We start from the raw sequence: 20,706 nt of genomic DNA, 5'->3' as shown, positions 1-20,706 counted from the left end.
ATACTTTCCACAGCCCGGCTGGAGCCAGCAGACTGTTTGTGCCAGGACCGGGGCTCGGCCTGTATGGTGGGTCTGTACAGGGCAGGCTGGTACCCGCTGACCCCTGCCCTCTCATTAGTGGGACGTGGAGCAGCGGAGTACCGTGCTCCCCAGGTCATGTTACATATGGCTTGCAGTCTGCTGCGCCGCATTAAATGTCAGCTTTGAAACCATCTGAAAGATCAGAGGTCAGTGTTTTTAATAAGGCCAGAGTTCTGGGGGAGTTCCCTCCTTTTTAACTGCTCGCCTGAGTATGTTTCACGTTGCGTGTTTGAAATTGTGGACAAAATGATCCACTGCACTGTTTGGTTTGGCGTTGGGGATGTCCTGGGGTTTTTTTTCTTTGTTTTTGCCCATAAAAAAGCATTTTATTTATGAAATCTTTAAACATTCTGCTGTAGAAATCCAAACACGCCGTCTTTGTGGCAGCGCTTATTTTCCTTTTCTGCTGAATTCATAGGCACAATACACAAAGGTGGAATTTGGAGTTTTCTGTTCCCCCTCTCCACCCTCCTCTCCCCTCCCCGTGAGATCCACAGACTATGGGATCCTGCTGGAAATGGGATATTGTTCTGGGCTCCAACAAAGCTGTTTTCACCCTCTTCAATATTACAGGAGGAGCTACCTGATACCTAACAATCAGCTAATCCACTGCCCATGGCAACGAGGTCACCTGTGCACAGGTAACTTTATCCAGGTTGCCTGCTTCTCTCTCCCTTTCCCGATAGTCCCTGCCATTTTTCTTCTCCCCCTCTCTGTGACTCAACAGTGAGCACAGACAAACAGCCTCTGTTTATTTAGGTCATCAGCTAGATCATATATAACTCCCGTAGCCAGGATTCCCCGAGCAAGGACGACTCCTATAATCCAGCACAGACACACACTGCAGAAAATAAAAATCCCCTGCTGTTCATTCATTTGTCAAACTTTGTCTCCATCTTATCTCTCCACTGCTGGTTTGGTCAGGTGCCCATTGCGCGAACAAGTATTGGCTTGTGATTCATGAATTCACAGCGAATCCCCTCAAGCCTTGAGAAGAGCCTCGGCTCTTTTCTGGATCAACTCTGTGTCTGTGAGTGACAGCACCTCAGATTCATTCTTCCATATGTTGAAGTTAGGGAGTGGGGGACTTGGCCTTCACTCAGGGAAAAGACCATTGGATTGGACTGAGCTGTGGGGAGCTGCAGACCCCCCACCCAAAAGGAGCTTTACCTCTGGAAATCTCATTGCTGTTTATTTGAATTACAGAGACTGAGATGAGAAAAGGAGACCTAATGAACTCCAGGTTGCCAGGCATGTGCAAACGATCACTGCAGGTTTGCAGAGAGCTGCACCAGGCTCGCTGGATTAAAGTGTGCCAGTTCACCCCTCCCCAACCCCGTATCCTCACAATCTGGCTGCACAGGACTCCAAAACACTGAGATGAGATGTTCTTTTTGTCCATCATAAACTTCCATTTATCTCAGACATGCTGTGACGAAAGAGAATTAAATAACGCTATTAGTCATCTTCTAGAAAGAATTAAAAATGCCTGTTTTCCGTTTTTATAAATATAAACTTTTATTGCAGTATGGAGATTTAGAAAAATACATTCACATAATTTCAGATAACAAACATATAATTCAAACTAAGATTAAAAAACAAAAAGCAACAAAGACACAAAAAAGACTATCTTTTGCCCACAACTCGTTTTTGGTTTATGACATTAAAGCACTGAGGATACTTTCACTGAAATGCCCACTCAAATGAGAGGATCATGTCACAGATCCTCAAGAAAAGTGTTACGAGGCCACTAGCATGTAGATCCACTGATAAATATGCATGGTGCAAGTTGGCCATGAGGTTGAAATGTCCCGCTTACGGTCACGTATGAAAGCGAGAACTCCTGCTGTGAAAAGCAAATGGGCTCTGCACTCCTGTGTCTTTCCCTCAGTTGATACCCGACTAATGTCCCGGCGACGGTGACAGTGGGAAATCTCTGAAGCTGCGTGGCAGCGCACGAGCCACAACAGAGCTTCATTTTATGTTAGTCACAAGACAAAGATTAAAAAAGTACAAGGCACAAGTGTCCCAAACACGATGATGCCACGCAAAGAGAAATGACCACAATCTCTCTCTGTTTTTAAAGTGGGATGATTTAAAAAACAAAAACACAATTTGTCCACTTAGTCACGTCCATAACTTCTGTCCCTTTGTTCCTTATACTTTTCGAAAGCATACGTGATGTTTGCACCTGGTTTTTACAGAAAAAATATAATTCGTGATCACTGACATCATGGAGACGGGTCATAATGGAAGATGATACAGCACGGTGTCACCACATCAAGTTGACATACTATTAGCTGCAGCATTAGAAAAAACATGTGACGTCCAGCGTGCGAGCTGACCTTTTTGATCATCGTTCATATGCTGGTCTCACAGGTTGATGATGAGGCTTGAAATAGGAGCCATTGCCGAGAGGGTTGTGCGTTTGTTGAGGTGTGTCACACATGACAAAACCCTCAACACAAAGGCTGTTTGAAACACATCCGTTGTATTGTCACTATGGTAGTGCAAATGCCCAAACAGGCCAATGCCATTGTGTATGTTAAGTAGCAGAAAGGCACATTTTGTCTTAAATGTTGTCCCATTTTTGAACCCTCCCAGCCCATTTGGTATGAGTTAAAGCACAAAAAGCTGCACTTTTTAGTACTGATTTGTGAGGCTTTTGTAGACAATCTAAAGTGCTTACTGAAGGACACTCCCCCACCCCCAAATCAGCAGCTTTGTGTGTTTAGTGACCTATTCTCTTTATAAACGCGTGTGCAGTCCTTCAGTAAAGCTGTTGCTGTTTAACTGACCATTATCATAGAGGCTCACTTGCTGTTCCCCCTACAGCATGACCTTTTTGGTTTGACCCAGATGACGCATTTAGTTTGGAGGAACATCCTTGTCACATGACTCGAGGCTTTCCAGCACCTGCTTCTGCAGATCAAATCCACTCAACAGGAAGTAGCAGGTGCAGTCTATAAAAATGCACATTTAGACACGGCTTAAACGCTTACAGCAACGTCTTCTGTTAGCACATCACCATCGTAATGTTTCGTCTTAGGAAGCTGGGCTTTAAAAAAAAATCTCACAGGCTTTTTTTATTATTATTATTTCGTGATAAACTGATAAAGCCCACCTACTAGGCTCCTCTCTGACTTGAGTGCATTGTAAGAGTCAAATGAATGCAAATAATTTAACATTGAAAAGGAAATGAATGTTTTTAAAAAAAAAAAAACAAAACAAAAAAACAACCCACACACACGCACACAAAAAGGAGTAAAAAGATTCATCATATCACTGCTTGGGCGGACTTGAGTGCTTCTGCAAAAGGGAGAGGTTTGAGGTTAAAGGTCAGCCATGTCCTCATCCATCTGCACTGTCTGTAGTTTGGCCAGCTCCTTTCCCTCCGTAGCCTCCATCTCCCCACACATTGCCCGCACCATTTCGTTCATGCTTCCTGAACCCGAGCCATCCACCTTGCTCTCTGAAAGGTTCATGTAGTTGTTGTTCATGCCGGGGCCCATCAGGTGTGAGGACGGTGCCCCTCGGACCTCGTGGCCCCCAAGGTACTCTGTGGGCTGGAGGTGGTGGTTGCTCGGTTCTGTTTGAGCCATCAGGGGTGTACTGACAGTGAGGGTGGTGTAGACCTCTGAGTCCGGGCTGGATGAGCTGACGGCAGTGACCTCGGCGGTTGAGGCGGGACCTCGGCTGGAGGAAATCTCTTCTGAACCGGAGTAGTTGATTTGACCACTGGGGTCCAAGTGGAGCCCGTGATGGTACGAGGAATAAACACCTCCCTCCAGAGGCTCCTTCTTGATGGATGGCTGGCCGCTATTGCTCATGCTGTAGAGAACCGTACTGTGGTGCAAAGATGCCATGGTCAGTTTGTCCTGCTGCTCGAATGAGTCGCCACTGGAGGAACTCACTGCTACATTATTCAGAGCCATGGTACCTGTGGTGATACAACAATAGATCAATACATATATCTTTCTCCAGTTTGGCTGCAGTAGATCCCCTTCCCGCTGCCTGATCCCCTCTTCGGTTCTTGCAGTATTATGCGTTCCATTTACAGCAGGCCTTGGCCGCAAAATTGCTGTTGTGTGTCTTACACACTTTGAGGACGTTAAGATCGACCCTGCAGTTGCACCAGAGAACAAATGAATAACGCTGCCAGAACTCAAGAGAAAGCTGCAATTTTCTGTTTTTTTTTCTTCTTCTTCTAATTATTCATCCTGGTTTACATTCTCTGCTTCATGTCAAAGTAAGTGCTGTAATGGCTTATTCCCTGTTAGTGCATTTCATGGCCTCTGATTGTCTGCAACATATTTCCCCTCCCCTGCTCTGGAGATCAAGAGCGTAATGATGATGAGTGATGGTGACTTCAGAACTTGTTTTCATCCATCTCTGGGGTTTTAAAAGGACCACCACTTCTATATATACGTGTGTGTGTGTGTGTGTGTGTGTGTGTGTGTGTGTGTGTGTGTGTGTGTGTGTGTGTGTGTGTGTGTCCCTTCTATATTTCTTCTGGTCTGTGTTATGTGCACCATCAGCCCCTAGGGCTATGGCCCAAACACAGACAAGCCAATAAAGCAGGTCAGATATATTGGGTGGGTGTAGTAGAGACCTGTTGACAAACCACTGGGGACATTTAAGGAGGGGAAAGAGCAACAATCACGTATTATAATGCAAGGTGGTATAAGGCTGTGATTTCTGTGCTATAGATTTAATTCAGATCTTCATTCTGATACAACATTGGATTCTGTTTTTGTACTTTTGTTGACTTTAAAAGTATATAAAGACAGTTTGATTCATATATAACTGTCTGTTATTAAAATCAACAGCAGATGGCTCTAATTTTTATCTAAAAATCTTTTATCTCCCTTATGAGACATTGTTGCTTCCTTAGTGAGAATAGTTAAAGTACAATTATTCTTAGCATAGTTATATTTGTATCCATGTCCATTCTGACTCAGTCTCTTCCATGAACATTTCAGCTACACATGACCACGTAACCTCTAAAGGTAAAAAAGAAGATCAAAGTATTAAAATTGAATCATCTTAGACAGCAAATCACTTCATGAACCCACCTTGTTGTGTAATTGTTGAAGAAGAGGAGGCAGAAGAAAGCTGCAGGGGAGGAAGACCTACGTCGCTGTTGAGTAATGAGCTGCCATCGCTGTCAGAGACTCCACTTGGTACCTGGACCAGGCTGTAGCCACCCAGCTGCAGAGCGCCTGATGGGGAGCTGAATGTCAGAACAGAGGAGCCGCCATTCTGGGCAGCCATGGTGTGAACCCCTTCCAGCTTCACCTCTGACCCATTCACACAGCCAGCGTAAGATGCATATGGCAGGGTGGACTCCTCAGCATTCCCTAGTCCTTTGTCCTGTCCTGTCTGCATCTGCATGTCCACTCCAGAGCCCCCCAGCAGCACCCCTCCAGAGGGTCTCAGAGGATTAAATGCCAGGGGCTGGATGCCCAAATTGAGCCCGTTGAAGAGGATGTTTCCAGGTGAGTGGAGGTAAGATGATCCACCATTGTGAAATACAGTAGAGGGCGTGTTACTGGTCACTAGACTTCCATTGTAGAGACCGCCACTGCTGGATCCAGGAGGCATCTTGATGTCCCCGATCTGTTGGATGACCACCCCACTGTCCAGAGGTCCCGTCTGAATAGGAAGGTTCCCGTGGGTTATCACCCCATCTGAAGAATTGGAGAGAGGACGAGGAGACAGCTCCTCCTGGCCTTTACTGGACTCATCCTCTGTGCTGTGGTTTCCATCTGATTCACTGTAGAAAAACAAAAGAGGAGGGAGAAAGATGGCAAATGGTGTGTAACAAAACAGAGGAAAATAAAAAGGGAAAATTTGTGTACCATTTGTATATGTTTCTGGGAAGGAAGAACACTATAAACACCGACACAATTAGACCATAAACTCGTATAATGGAATTCATTTCATTTCCACCCACATTTTGCTTTTAAGCCAGAGCACACAGACTCACATTTATTGCTGGGTTATTACAAAGCTTTGAAGGCAGGCTGTGTCTGTGTAGCCCTCTTACCTCATGGAGAGCTGCATGGACAACAACCAGGCAGCGTCAACAACCGTGCAACCATTTGGCGCAATAAATTCTGGAGTGACAAAATGCCAGCTCTGACAGGACAAATGGCTTCAAGTATTTATTTATTTGTTTTGCCTCTGATTTGGGACGTTCCAATGAAAATTCTTATTTTTAATTTTCCAAGAATAACAAAGTGAAAGAATAGGAGCAGCTATATTAGCAGCCTCATTTTGTTTACTAGCCCCCTTTTAAAAGACTGATTAAAACAGCTGCACCACTTCACACCCCCACTCCCCCCTAAGGGACACACACACACAAACACACACGCATCTAAACCCACCACTTCCAGGAAAATATAAAAGGGTGTCACAAGTTTAAAAAAAAAAAAAAAACAGGGGAAAAAAGAGAACGAAATCAAAGGTTTATAAAGATTTAAAAACTTTGAAATTATTATTTTTTTACTGGCGATTTTAAGACAGCTTACAATGGTGTGTATATGCCTCTGTGTGTGCGCGCGTTCGTGCGCGTGTGTGGTTAGAGAGACAGAGGGGTCACCTCCACCAGGTGTGCGTCATCTTTGTTCACTCAGAGGGAAACATGAAAGAATAGCGTGCACATGTCAGTCTGTTTGTCTGCGGGATTATGAAATGAAGCGCAGGAGTTGATGGAAGCTCTGAGATCCTTTCTTGATCCAAAAGGAAGAAGGGGAGGGCAAAAAAAAGAAGTCATGATCATGAAAATGATTTATGTGCTACTGAGTACACGCGCACCACCAAGTGTGTGCGTGCGCGCGCTCAAACACACGCACACACACCACGAATAGATAAGAAGATTTTAACCTTTCAAGTCATCTTTTGAACCGTCTCATTAAAGTTGCCCACTCCCCGCGTCTGATAGTTTAATCGCTGAAGTGTGTATTTTGTTGCTTATGGTTTCCATGCCTCTTAGCACCAACGCACTTGAAACTTGATCTGAATGGCAACAGCTTCATATTTCAAAACATTAAAAGCGTGCTCCTAACCCCTTTTACAAATAAAATTTTGTGTTTCTGAACTATGAATAGTTAATGATTTAAATTGTTCGTTCTTATTTGTGAGGCCGGCAAGACGATTATGAAATACACTCGGTATTGTCAGTAGTCGAACTTGGTCCAACTGCATAATATAGCCGCTTTTCCATTAAAAAAACAACAACTTTTAAATACTTGGTAAAGTTAATCGGCGTTCATTTTAATTAAAGGGCCTTTTACGCACATAATCTTCAGAAGTAAAATTTATTGCCGTTTGATGAGCGATCTGTGACGGGAAAAGGTCTGTGGCGTGCTCCTTTTGTTGCCTCACCTTTTTGATTGTGCTTCCGACGGGTTTCTGTCTCTCTGTCTCCTGTTTTTGAACCAGTTGCTGACCTGGGTCAAGGAGAGTCCGGTTATCTTGGCGAGATTTCTTTTCTCCGCTGGAGACGGGTACCTATTTTGATTATACAGATCCTTCAGTGCGTTCCGCGACCTCTCCTTGAAACAATAAACAGTCTCCTCGCCGTCCCAGATAGTCCTGGGGAGAGGATACTTTCTCCGGATTCGGTACTTGTCCACTGCGCCCAGGGGTCTACCCCGCGCCTTCTCCGCCTCGGTGTACCGCGCTTTGTACCACAGATCTTGCAGAAAGGTGTGGTTGGACGGACTAAAACTGTGGTTCTCCAAAATACTGTACAGCTCCTGATACCGAGCCTGATGGAAAGCTACGAGGGCTTGAGCTTTCAGGATGCTTTCGTTGCCCCGTAGCAGGTCACTCTGTGGCAGGGACCACAGGAACCTGGCCAGCCGGTCCACATTGCCTCCCTGCTGCAGTGCCTCGCAGACACACGCCACTTGCTCCGGGGAGAAAGCAAGAGAGGAAGCGGCATTCACCAACAGCTCAGTGCGCACCGCGTCAGTGCTGGGAGTCGTGCGCTCCATGGGCAACTCCGCCGCGTCCAGCGCCACAAGCTTGATGCACTCCCGCGTATCCACCTCCTTCACATTTTCCCTCTTGATGTCATTTGCTGTTGTGACTTCTCCGGCAGAAGAAGAAGACATTTTTTTTTTTTTTTGGTTCAAGCCTTCCCTGGTAAAGTCACTCCTCCCCGCTCGATCAGGTTACCTCCTCGCCATGCGAATGCGATCGGATATCTGACAGCAGCTGTAAGTAGATATCTCTCTCCCCTTTTCCTTCCAACGTGACTTTTACTCTGCTGGGACTGGAGCTGGAGGGAGACACGGTGGGGTCTATCTACAGGAGCGCCTCGCTATTGGCCGTCGAGGGCCCGTAAGGGAGGAGCGAGCATGGATTCAGACGCGAATGTTTGGTTTCCAGCTGTCAGTCATATAACTTCCAGTAGATTAACGTAGCTCACCTGTGCAAGGTGAGTGCTTTTGTGATCGTGGGAACGGGATATCTTTGTTGTCTGTATTGTCAGGAGATCATTTGTCTGTAGGTATGCACATAAAAGAATGTTTTATTTCCATCTCGATGTATGGAAATCCAAACGGAAGTAATGCTGGGAATACTGTCACTCACTTTATTTAGCCAGTTTACATTTATTTTGACAATTTTAAAGTAACAAATGTTAACAAAAAATAGATATCAGATTTACTCACACTTTAAATTTGTTTTTATTGTTATTTCAGGAATGAAGGTAATAAAGTTTCAGCACAGATCCTGCTTTAAGTGGCTATTGCGAGGTTGTAGCCTACCCCTCCCACCAAAGACTGGATCAGAATACTATACGCGACCAAAGTAATGTCAGAAAAAAAACAGCACACCCCTATGAAAGATATCATATGAGGACTAGACCTCAAATTTCTCTCAAGAGTAGCTCATTCCCAAATCAGGTGATCTGTCTAGCATCACGTAACAGGTGTCCAACACCACATCATTACTGATATTTGAACTTTAAATTATGTTTTCATTGAATCTTTTATAGTAAAAGAGTCTCAGATCGTCTTAACAATTACTAGCATCCACATATAGTCAATAAACTATTATAGCTCAAGCACTGGGAGGAATGAAAACTAAAAATATTTAAATATCAAACTAATTCCTACGAAGTTCACGTTTTCTCGCAATGATTTCATAAAACTAACTTAATGTAACTTACGAGTTGTTTTCCCAAATTCACAATCATCCAGAAACGATATGATGTCAGAAACCCAGGGAAACAATGTCTGGGTTGATTTCTGTTTTTAATTATGTTTCTGCTCAGACTTACAAGATCATATGCAAGTTTTTTTTGTTTTGTTATATTTACTCGATTACTACCATTACTACTACTATTACTACTAGCTAAAGTTATTTATTTACTTAATTTATTTTACCTCGCTTCCACTGGGACTCCCTAGCAACCCTTGCATGTATGTGCGCCAGCAGCTATTTGCACCTCACCTCTAAAAGCAATCATTAAATAGGAACACATCTTATTAATGCCGTTTCCTGTCGGACCTCATTTTGTGTAACGCAGTGGTTCGCAGCTTGGAATCTGACAGGAGAGCTGCAGGTTATTGACGTGTTTTGTTTTGTTTCTGAAGTGCTTTTTATTATTGCCATTATTTTTTTAGTGTGGTGCAGACAGAAATGGACGAACAGGGCTGTCCGAGATGTAAAACAACCAAATACAGAAACCCGTCGCTGAAGCTGATGGTGAACGTCTGCGGCCACACGCTGTGAGTATTCACACCTGACAGCTACAAGGAAAGAGCACAAATCCTCCACAACATCGCGGCGTTTCTGCTCCAGGCTGCTCGAAACGACACGCAAACACAAAGCACCCCCCAAAAGCAGCTATAATATAGCGTTTAAAACTGTTTCCGCACATACATCTCTAGTCTTAATTGGGGGACTTGGACGTAAACAAAACTGATAAGCCTCGAATGCTGACGGTTTGTTGGGCTAGCTCATATTTATAGTCTTGGTGTTAAATAGCTGTGTCATTGTAGACAGAAAGTGTGCTTTAGAGGTGGGTTATGTTTCCTGATAGAGCTACACAATTGCAAAGCTAGGCTAATACTGCTGGTAAACACAGTATAGCGGCCATTGTTTACATATGACCTACACTGGCTGTAAGCAGCTCAGCTTAGAGACCTCTGTAGAAAAGCAGACCCTGCAGTTGTGTCTTTGTGTGTGTGTGTGTGTGTGTGTAAAGTACAGCAAGTTTAGGATGGCAGGGGGAAAAGTGACTAATGATGAGGAGCATAAACACCCTGTGCTGAGTTTTGAACCACATAATGAATATGAATTATTCAGAGGTTTTTGAAAAGGGCCAGCTCAAAGGTGCAAATCAAATTCGAGTTTGACTGCGCAAGTTTTTCCATGTTAATCTGCCAACCTAACTAAAAGCTACATTTTTATTTGAATGGCTGCACCTCTGCCACAGGTCTGGCTTAATTTGGAATTTGTCATTTTTGCATTAAACGGAAAATATAATGCAAAACCTAAAGTAATGTATTTTATTATTATAAGAGGCAATGATGAGATGGTTTGGAGGGAGGATATGTTGGTTAAAGGATATTGAAGATGGAGCTACCTTGCTGGAGGAAAAGAGAGAAGCCACAGTGATGGAGGAAATGCAGAGGGTTGGTTTGACAGAGGATGAAAGGGACAGAATAGGGTGAGATGGAGGTAGATGATTCACTGTGGCTACCCCTAAAGGGATCATATGAAAGAAGTAGAAGATTATGATTATTATTTGCATAACATACAGAAATGGATGAAAAGTTAGCATGTTTCCATTTGTTCGTATTCTGCTACTTCTGTGCAGCAGCATCATGTAGATACTTTTTCGAACTTCACTGTGCATTTTTCAGCATTTAACCTTGTCCGCCCTTTAAAAACATGGACGTTTAAATGAAGGGGACATGTTCTCCATGAGCATTATGCAGCGACGGTGGTAGCTTGATGAGCACATCTTTTTCGACCCTGTCTGTTTATTGACCGTGCCATCAGGAAGTGGTCGTGCTTTGTCATCAGGTCAGCGGGCTCATAACTCACTGCCTCTGTCTGGATGCAGGACTACACACAGAAAATTAAAATGATTCTGCAATGAAGCAATTTGGAAAGATGTCCTAGCCCGGGTCACCTTGGATCTGTTCCTCAGAGCCGGTGCGACAGTGAATTTATGCATCACTTGGAAACTGCTGCACTCCCTAACCATATTAGTATTTTCATCACTGATGCTTTTTGGCTTTTCTTTTTTTCCCCTTTTTTTTGAAGCAAGTCTTACAGAAATGCTACAAGATCTGTAACTCTGATCAGTTTCAGAGTTATCCATTTTCTCATTTTTAGTCAACAACGCTCTTCAGAAAAACTCTACAGGGAGTGCAGAATTATTAGGCAAATGAGTATTTTGTCCACATCATCCTCTTCATGCATGTTGTCTTACTCCAAGCTGTATAGGCTCGAAAGCCTACTACCAATTAAGCATATTAGGTGATGTGCATCTCTGTAATGAGAAGGGGTGTGGTCTAATGACATCAACACCCTATATCAGGTGTGCATAATTATTAGGCAACGTCCTTTCCTTTGGCAAAATGGGTCAAAAGAAGGACTTGACAGGCTCAGAAAAGTCAAAAATAGTGAGATAGCTTGCAGAGGGATGCAGCAGTCTCAAAATTGCAAAGCTTCTGAAGCGTGATCATCGAACAATCAAGCGTTTCATTCAAAATAGTCAACAGGGTCGCAAGAAGCGTGTGGAAAAACCAAGGTGCAAAATAACTGCCCATGAACTGAGAAAAGTCAAGCGTGCAGCTGCCAAGATGCCACTTGCCACCAGTTTGGCCATATTTCAGAGCTGCAACATCACTGGAGTGCCCAAAAGCACAAGGTGTGCAATACTCAGAGACATGGCCAAGGTAAGAAAGGCTGAAAGACGACCACCACTGAACAAGACACACAAGCTGAAACGTCAAGACTGGGCCAAGAAATATCTCAAGACTGGTTTTTCTAAGGTTTTGTGGACTGATGAAATGAGAGTGAGTCTTGATGGGCCAGATGGATGGGCCCGTGGCTGGATTGGTAAAGGGCAGAGAGCTCCAGTCCGACTCAGACGCCAGCAAGGTGGAGGTGGAGTACTGGTTTGGGCTGGTATCATCAAAGATGAGCTTGTGGGGCCTTTTCGGGTTGAGGATGGAGAAGCTCAACTCCCAGTCCTACTGCCAGTTTCTGGAAGACACCTTCTTCAAGCAGTGGTACAGGAAGAAGTCTGCATCCTTCAAGAAAAACATGATTTTCATGCAGGACAATGCTCAATCACACGCATCCAAGTACTCCACAGCGTGGCTGGCAAGAAAGGGTATAAAAGAAGAAAAACTAATGACATGGCCTCCTTGTTCACCTGATCTGAACCCCATTGAGAACCTGTGGTCCATCATCAAATGTGAGATTTACAAGGAGGGAAAACAGTACACCTCTCTGAACAGTGTCTGGGAGGCTGTGGTTGCTGCTGCACACAATGTTGATGGTGAACAGATCAAAACACTGACAGAATCCATGGATGGCAGGCTTTTGAGTGTCCTTGCAAAGAAAGGTGGCTATATTGGTCGCTGATTTGTTTTTGTTTTGTTTTTGAATGTCAGAAATGTATATTTGTGAATGTGGAGATGTTATATTGGTTTCACTGGTAAAAATAAATCATTGAAATGGGTATATATTTGTTTTTTGTTAAGTTGCCTAATAATTATGCACAGTAATAGTCACCTGCACACACAGATATCCCCCTAAAATAGCTAAAACTAAAAACAAACTAAAAACTACTTCCAGAAACATTCAGCTTTGATATTAATGAGTTTTTTGGGTTCATTGTGAACATGGTTGTTGTTCAATAATAAAATTATTCCTCAAAAATACAACTTGCCTAATAATTCTGCACTCCCTGTATAAGAAAAAGAAAATCTAAGAGGTTAATGCACATGGTTAGTTTTTAGATGGTTATATAGTTTTTGACTCTGTGCGCCAACATATATATTTTAAAGTAAGATATTGTTGAAGTTCAGACTTTCATCTTTAATCCAAGGGGCTTAACAAAAGCAGACAAACAAAAGCCTTTGGATAAATGAAACTAAGATGAATGAATATATACCAGAATTATTTAAAGAGAAAAGTATGGAGAAAGAGTGAAACAGCTCCTGATCTAAAGCATATCACATCATCTGTCAAGCATGGTGGAGGCAGTGTTATGGGATGAACACATATGTCTGCCAGTGGAACCTGGTCACTAGTGTTTCACAACGTGACTGCTGATAGAAGCAGCACAATGAATAATGAAGCATACAGAGCTATACTCTCTGCTCTCATTCAGCCAAATGCTGTAATACTGATCAAAGAGCTCTTCAAAGTACAAATGGATAATGACCCAAAGCTTATTGCAAAGCCAACCCAAGAGTTTCTCAAGCCATAGAAACTGGATATACTTCAATGGCCAAGTCAGTCACCTGATCTCAAACCAGTAGAGCATGCTTTTCAGTTACTGAAGACAAAACCGAAGGTAGAGACCCACAATTGTCGATCTGTCCTGTGTGTACCCTGCCTTTCACCCTATGGTAGCTGGGATGGGCTCCAGCCTCCCTGAAGCCTTGATAAGGATAAGCAGAAGAGAACAATTTGATTCCCAGCGTCTCCAGTCTGCATGTCCTTGGTATGAGAGAGAGAGTGTATGTGATAGGTAAAATGCTTTAAAGATGTAAAATCTAGTGCCGTGTGTGTGTGGTAGCATAAAGCACTTTAAATGTTCATGAAGTATAGGAGGGATATATATAAACACCGGCCTGTTTACCAGGAGAAAGTAGCACTAGTGAGAGCACAAAGCAGTTCAGTTATTCAGAGCGATAATGCTAATACAACACAACCAATTCTTCGCAAAACAAGTCATTTGAAGATATCACCCAGGCCTCTGTGAAGCCATTTTCTTCAGTGACTGTCCATTAAAGGATTAATTGACTTACTGAGATACATATACTAGATGAATCATAAACAGCTGAGAATACTTGGACTCCATTTAGATAAATGTAAGAATGTCTCTTCTTTGAGTGGCCCGTCCAGTCTGCGCTGACTAGCCTTCAGCAGTTGCATTATTAGCTTCTCCATGCATCTAAATTTAAACTCCACCGCAGCACATTTTGTATCCTTGTCACCAGGGGCATTTGATGTGGGTTATTTATTACCTTTGCACAATGACACTGGGTCTGTGTCCTTTGGCATTTGACACTGGGCACAGGCAGGCAAAAACAGTTGTAGCGGAGGCACACAGTGCTGTTTAGAAAGTGGACACAGTGACGCTAACATTACAATTATAATCGTATGCTGCAGGATGATCTACAGCAGCAATGCAAGAAGTCGTTTTGGGGATCGTTCAGATTTTTTTTTTTTTTTTAAAAAGCGTCCAGTGTGAAGTTCAGACATGTTCTTGGCTTTTCTTTAAAGTACTATAAATGTGCGGTTGGGGCAAGCTTTTAGTTTAAGCAGTCATAGTGTTGGTCTTTTCTGATTGTGATGCTGCAGGTTTTGCAGATTGTTTAGATTTCATACAATGCCATTACACAAATCCATCTCTACTTGGTCTTGAATCGACCCTTGGTCTAAGATGGAAACAAAAATATAGAGATCACTGTAACAAGCAAACAAGCTCGGTCTCATGCTGTCTCCTGCTTTTCTGTTTTTGCACTTTAATTCAAAAGTGACACAGCAAAGACGCAGGCAATGTCACTGAGAGATGGTGGGGGTAGTGGTGGTAGAGGAGTCTCTTTGCTGAGCCAGGGCCCTGTTTACCTTCCCCTTACCACCCCCTTTCCCTGACCTGCTGACAGCTGCAGATGGGAGAGATAGGAGCCTGGAGCTCCGAGCAGGACAGGTGAGAGAGGGAGGAGTCAGGAGTGCTCAGTCAGCGACAACAGCCTTGAGACTCAGAGATGGCAAGTAGCTAAAGATCTGTTCATGCAAATGTTTGCAATTGAGCGTAGAATTGGCTAAAAAAAAAAAATCTTGATCCTCCTTTGATCGCAAAATGAAAGAAGCTCACAATCTCAAAGCTGGCAAATTGATTCTAAGAGTCTCCTCCCTCCCTTTTAGACGGTCATCTCTTTGCTCTAGAGTTACACAGGATTTCCCCTTTGGAGAGTTCTGTTGTGTGGTCCATTTATGGGGCGGGGGGCTAAGCTACACCCCACTCCTTGCCCCATTTTGATGAATGGGCTCTTTGTGGGCCTGTGGAAACAAGCTGAATCCTTCAATCTACCTCCATATGGCCAGGCCTATAGATCTCCTGTAGCCTGAGGCCACAGCGAACATCTGCCTCTTCCAGGCTGCACTTCAGACTCCGAAGCACCAACTGGATGGCGCAGATGTTTGTCTGCCGTTCAGCTTTCATTTTTACATTGCTGCTTCTTGTAAGCCAAGCTGAACTGCTTGTAAGACAGTCCTCCGTGGTGCTTCGTCAGTTTGTTGTATAGCTGCTTTGAAAGCTTTGGTGTCACAACTCTGCAGGTTGGGCTTGTTTGACCCTTATGTGTGACGCTAGGTATAAACAGCCAAACTCCACGGCTCTGCAGTTTCTCCTTTAACTGCTTTTTTTCCTGCTTTAAATCCTGCTGATGAAGTGAAATGTCTTGCAGGATGGCTCAGTCATGATTGTTCTAATAAGCTCCATCCCTGGAGAACTTTTGACTCGACACCAGTGCCTCATGCCCAGTGTTTGACTTTTGGGAAGAAATGACTCAACCATACCATCAGTGACGTGTGGTGAAAAGTCGGGTTTTTTCCCCCCCCCTTTAGCTTTGTTATACTTTATTATGAAAACTGTAAATGCTCAAAAGCAGATAGTGCTATTTGGAAACCAGATGTCTTTTTTGAGGTGGTCACAAGCAGGAAGGTGGATTCCTGTTGAAATAAAGCTCCACAGAGACCTAATTAAAAGAGTGTACTGTGCAAACGTTTATCCAGGCTCTCCACCCCATCAGGGGAGATAAAGGAACATTCCCATTGTCTTCGGTGTCCACTACTCACTTGAGTGTGACTGATGGGTAAACGCCTACCTGCATAAAGGTGTGATTGATGGCTAAGCACAGAATTGTGCCCTCAGGTAGGTCTGCTGATTGGTTACCATGGCGTTTCCAGTGAGGGTGCACAAAGTTCCTGTTTTGGCCTGTGTTTCTTTTTTTCTTTTTTTTTAAAACCTGAAATAGTTTCTTCCTTTTGTGTAAAGGCACGCTCTTTACCGAGGAGAGCTCTGATTCATTGTTGCTTATATGGGGAACTAAAGGCCACCTGAAAAACTCATCATGACTTTGCTGTACTGCTACATATTTTTGCCTTGGAAAGACGTAGCCGTTTAACAGATTTATAGCAAATACTTTGATCAGTAACAGCCTAGATTTCCACAGTGTTTAAGATTGTGGTTTATTCCATTGCAGCCTCCTTTCATTTAGGCACCATGTCAGGAATAATAAGAAAGTGGGGGAAGGTTGGAATGACTTTTGGATCAGTTTTTAAAAAGGTATAAAATATTTCAGATTTATTAAAAGCTTTAGTTTAAATGACAGTTCAGCTTAAGTAAGATACTGCTGTTGTTCATCTCTATGCATTTCCCAAATTACATAAGACTCGGTCCTTTCCTGTAATGATAGACTATGCCATGAGTTACCAAGCTGGATTTTATCATATTATGCAACGTGGCTAAATGACTGAGGCCTGTTGAAATAACAATAAAGTAAATGTTTTTCCAGTGCAGACAGACGCTCCGCTGATGGGGTGTCGGGCTAATTTCCTCCTCTCTGAGAGCGGGAGGCAGTCTAATCGACATTCCAATCATAATCCCAGCCATCTTTGAGCACTCAGAGGAAATATTCATGTTCCCCATTATCACCCATTGTGTCTGATGGTTTACAGAGATTTAAAAAAAACCACACAAACACAAATCTGCTTTATTCTGAGGGAAATTGCCACATACGCTCACACAAGCGTGCTTACTACTGACTCTCAGAGGTGCCCAAGGAGGGTCACCTCTGGGGAAAAAATGCAGTTCAGCTTGCTGTTTAATGCCTGTTTTTGTTGCAGATGCGAGAACTGCGTTGAGATGCTGTTCGTTCGCGGCTCGAGCAACTGCGTGCAGTGCGACACGCCTTTGAGGAAGAGCAACTTCCGCGTGCAGCTCTTCGAGGACCCGACAGTAGATAAGGAGGTGGAGATTCGTAAGAAAGTGCTGAAGATGTGAGTGAGGGGGACTGTGAGGGTGAGGGGTGTGGTTCTTGGTGTTTATATGTCATCCCATGCCTCCTCCCACTTCTTAAGCTACCTTTTGTCTTTCTCATTACACTGTTTGTTTTGTAGACAATGCATCTCCCCGGGGGTGCTCAAACGGGAAGGCTCTTTCTCTGCCAGATTTTTACTTCTCAGCCCCTCCCTGCCTCCTCTCTCTTCCCTGTTATCTGTTCTTTAATAGCCCCTAATTGACATCTAATGTGCGCCTATTAGCCAGGATACAGACATGGTATTATAAAATGGTTGATTTAATGGAAGCTATTAATGTCGGTGCATATTTGCTCTCACCAGGTTTTACTTTTTTGCATCACCACTTCTCTTGTTTCTCTGCAGTTACAACAAGAGAGATTTTGACTTCCCCAGCCTGAGAGAATATAACGATTATCTGGAGCAAGTGGAGGACATAGGTAGGAGCTTGGAGCTTCATGCTGAGACTAGTTTAATGATTTCTCCTTGACTCTGGCTGCACAAGAGGATGTTTTACAGGCATTAGTGTCAGCCGGGGCCACAGATTAGGAAACAGAACTTGCAATGTTCACACGTCTTCACTGGCAGGTCTTCACTGGCAGGTCAGTGTAAACTTGTAGCTTGGATGTATTAGAAGAGCTGCAAAAAAATCCATCTAAAACAGACAAATAAAACTGATGGAGTATTTCTTAAAATAAATAAATAGATATACCATTTGGGCCAGTGATGCTGTTTCCATCAGTCCAGTCACCTTGTGAGGTTTTTTTCTCAACTTTTATTTTCACATTAGAAAACTGCAGGTTTAAACAGTTTAAATGCTTCTCCCATCCACCGCTGGTTTATTTTACACAGCGAGGGTGGAGCTAAATTGAGCAGAAGCTAAAATGAAAGCTGTCTGTATGCAGATAAACTTCTATATAATTAAATTTGGCAGATTTCTTGTAAATTGTCTCTTTCTAGCAGCAACACCTACAGCATGTATATAAGTGGGTCTTTATTATGTTAATTTGTATTATGAAATATATATGTGTTAATAAATTGTATATATTGTTATAGATTAATCTGGCAACATAAAATAATCAAATTTGCTTGTTTTTTTGTGCGATCTGCTGGTTCGACGGCCCAATGAGGGGGGAAAAATGTCATGATGAATAATTTCTCCTCAGCTCGTCTTTACATCGTCCCTGGGTTTAAGATATCACATGCATGTTGATTTCAACATTTCAGTTGAATAAATTTGTCGTTATTTCGAGTACAGTTTTAAATGATTTGGAGGATTTAGATAGTGGGTTTAATTAACGGTATTGTGGACTTGGAGACAGTGGTTCTGTCCACAGTGTGAGTTGTGATGGATTGATATGTTCAACAGTGGCTGTTCTTTTGCACACAGTGTATAACCTGACAAACAACGTTGACGTGGAGAACACCAAGCTGAGGATGGAGCAGTACCAGAGAGAGAACAGAGATGTCATCCAGAGAAATAAGGCCAAGCTTGTAAGTACTTTTGAAGGTTTTCCCCCCTTATAAAAGGATAATACCTAATAATGACACTTGTATTTAAGATAAACACTGGCCTTTTTTATTTTAAAGCCAGCTGCTCTGTTTGTCTAAGAGGGCAAAGTGTAGAATCAAGTGCAACAGGGCGGTGCTACAGCTTGTGTAGAATCTGCCGCGTGGTCAATAAAGCGACAGGTTCTTCCAACTTGCCGACTCTCTCTCCTCCTCAGACACGGGAGCAGGAAGAGCTGGAGGAGCTTCTGTTGCAGGAACAGCAGAGCAATGAGCAGCGGCGACTGGAGGTGCTGCAGGAGGAGCAGAGGCAACTACAGGCCAAGAGGAAGAACAAACAGGCTCTGCTGGACGAACTGGTGAGATGCACACGTTGCATGGCCGTGTGCATGTGTAATGACAAATCTAGTGATGCAATTAGCGAGTCACATTATGACAGATGTTCCATGTCGGATGTGCATGCGCTCGGCTCTAGGGTTCGTGGATGTGAGATCATTAAGAGCTTATTACCAGTCATTGTGCTGCAGGTTGCATTGTTCTCATTCTGTGATTCCAAAGCCTATCGGCTCCATTGTGTTGAGCTGCAGGCTTTGAAAGTTATTGTTCCGGCAGAGCGGGCTGCTGAAGGACCATCACAGATAGCTGGCTAAGCTGTGTGTTTGTTTGTTTAAGGCACAGGGCCTGTTGACTGTAGGCAGATGAGATCAGCTCTCACCCCCCCCCAGGGGAGCTCTCCTGAGCTCTGACATCTGTACGGCCCTGTGGCCACTAGGCTTGCTATTCTTATGTGGGAACACTCACATACATTACATCAACAAATACATTTAGACTGCATGTTGCCGTTTCCCGGAGTGGCTAACTAATCAATAAAACACATCAGTAGGAAGTTGAAACACACTAGATTATTGTTCTTCTCTAATACAACATGTACTCTACGCTGGATTCACATTTGTTGTCTGCCATTTTATTTCACTCATTTGAGTAAAATGTGTCAGTTCTTATGGTCAGAAGAGGACCCATAGTATGGAAACTGATTTAACTGTTACTGACAATATTGATAAATAGCGCCAAAAGCTCTAGACTGTCCCACCTTTATAGTTCACCCCATCAAAAATGTCCTACCTCTACAGTGAACAATGTGTCCAGGCTTGTGTTCTTAGATCTATGCGCTTGGCAATACTCCACTGAAGAAATTGAAACGTCCGACCTTGCATTTAATGGAGGTGAAGACGGCGCAGTGCACTTGAAGCGGCGTCCCCTGACAGCGGCACAGTTTTGCTAATACGACTTACTAAAGTTTTGTGGCAGCTGGCCTGAAAGCAGCCCATGCTCATGGTAATGGTAAATGGCCTGTATTTATATAGCGCTTTACTAGTCCCTAAGGACCCCAAAGCGCTTTACATATCCAGTCATCCACCCATTCACACACACATTCACACAATGGTGACCCAGCAATGGGTGGGATATGTTCAATGAACTACTGCGTTACATTTCACACACTAAGATTAATACTTACAAAGTCTATATACGTTTTTTGTCTCCAGGAGCAGTCTCAGCTTCCTGCCACCCTTTTACTCGCTCAACACAAAGTTCGCGCTGCCCAGCTTGAGACCCAGATAGAGCAGCAGAAACAGGCTGTGAAGCCCACCAGTCTGTTTTCAACTGGAATCCATATGGTAAGTGCAACAGTCATATTGTAGTTTTCTACTTCTCTTTCCATCCTGAATGTGTGTTATTTACACACACAGGAAGTGATATGACTTATATGGTCATCAAGGAGCTGCTAATTCAAAGAAAAGCAGCTTTTGAGGAGGATGGAGC

At 43.4% G+C, this 20,706-nt stretch overlaps 2 protein-coding genes across 3 annotated transcripts in view; one reads left to right on the top strand and one right to left on the bottom strand.

Moving 5' to 3' along the window:
- Positions 1–1,579: 1,579 nt before the first annotated feature.
- On the bottom strand, positions 1,580–8,350 carry six4a (SIX homeobox 4a). The gene is made up of 3 exons (XM_086275092.1): positions 7,471–8,350; positions 5,157–5,857; positions 1,580–4,021 (listed from the first exon to the last, which is right to left on the bottom strand). Exons 1-3 carry the CDS (start codon positions 8,202–8,204, stop codon positions 3,414–3,416), a joined length of 2,043 nt encoding a protein of 680 aa, XP_086131218.1. The 5' UTR covers positions 8,205–8,350; the 3' UTR covers positions 1,580–3,413.
- Positions 8,351–9,393: 1,043 nt separating this feature from the next.
- mnat1 (MNAT1 component of CDK activating kinase) overlaps positions 9,394–20,706 on the top strand; it is a 36,117-nt gene continuing 24,804 nt past the window's right edge. Inside the window, exons 1-6 of one of the 2 annotated variants that reach the window (XM_086275974.1) lie at positions 9,394–9,827; positions 17,206–17,358; positions 17,743–17,816; positions 18,767–18,870; positions 19,104–19,244; positions 20,430–20,561. In XM_086275974.1, the coding sequence (XP_086132100.1) occupies positions 9,739–9,827; positions 17,206–17,358; positions 17,743–17,816; positions 18,767–18,870; positions 19,104–19,244; positions 20,430–20,561 (693 nt within the window). In that variant the 5' untranslated portion in view covers positions 9,394–9,738. The remainder of the gene's footprint in view (positions 9,828–17,205; positions 17,359–17,742; positions 17,817–18,766; positions 18,871–19,103; positions 19,245–20,429; positions 20,562–20,706) is intronic. The other variant, XM_086275973.1, reaches the window with a different exon arrangement.

Source organism: Aulonocara sp. 'chitande type north' Nkhata Bay, linkage group LG19 (genome assembly GCF_057382095.1).
Source record: "Aulonocara sp. 'chitande type north' Nkhata Bay isolate Kocher_YH1m ecotype deep benthic linkage group LG19, A_spYH_male_GT1.1, whole genome shotgun sequence".
In the NCBI taxonomy this organism is placed as follows: domain Eukaryota; kingdom Metazoa; phylum Chordata; class Actinopteri; order Cichliformes; family Cichlidae; genus Aulonocara; species Aulonocara sp. 'chitande type north' Nkhata Bay.
This window is presented reverse-complemented; position numbering and strand designations above follow the sequence as displayed.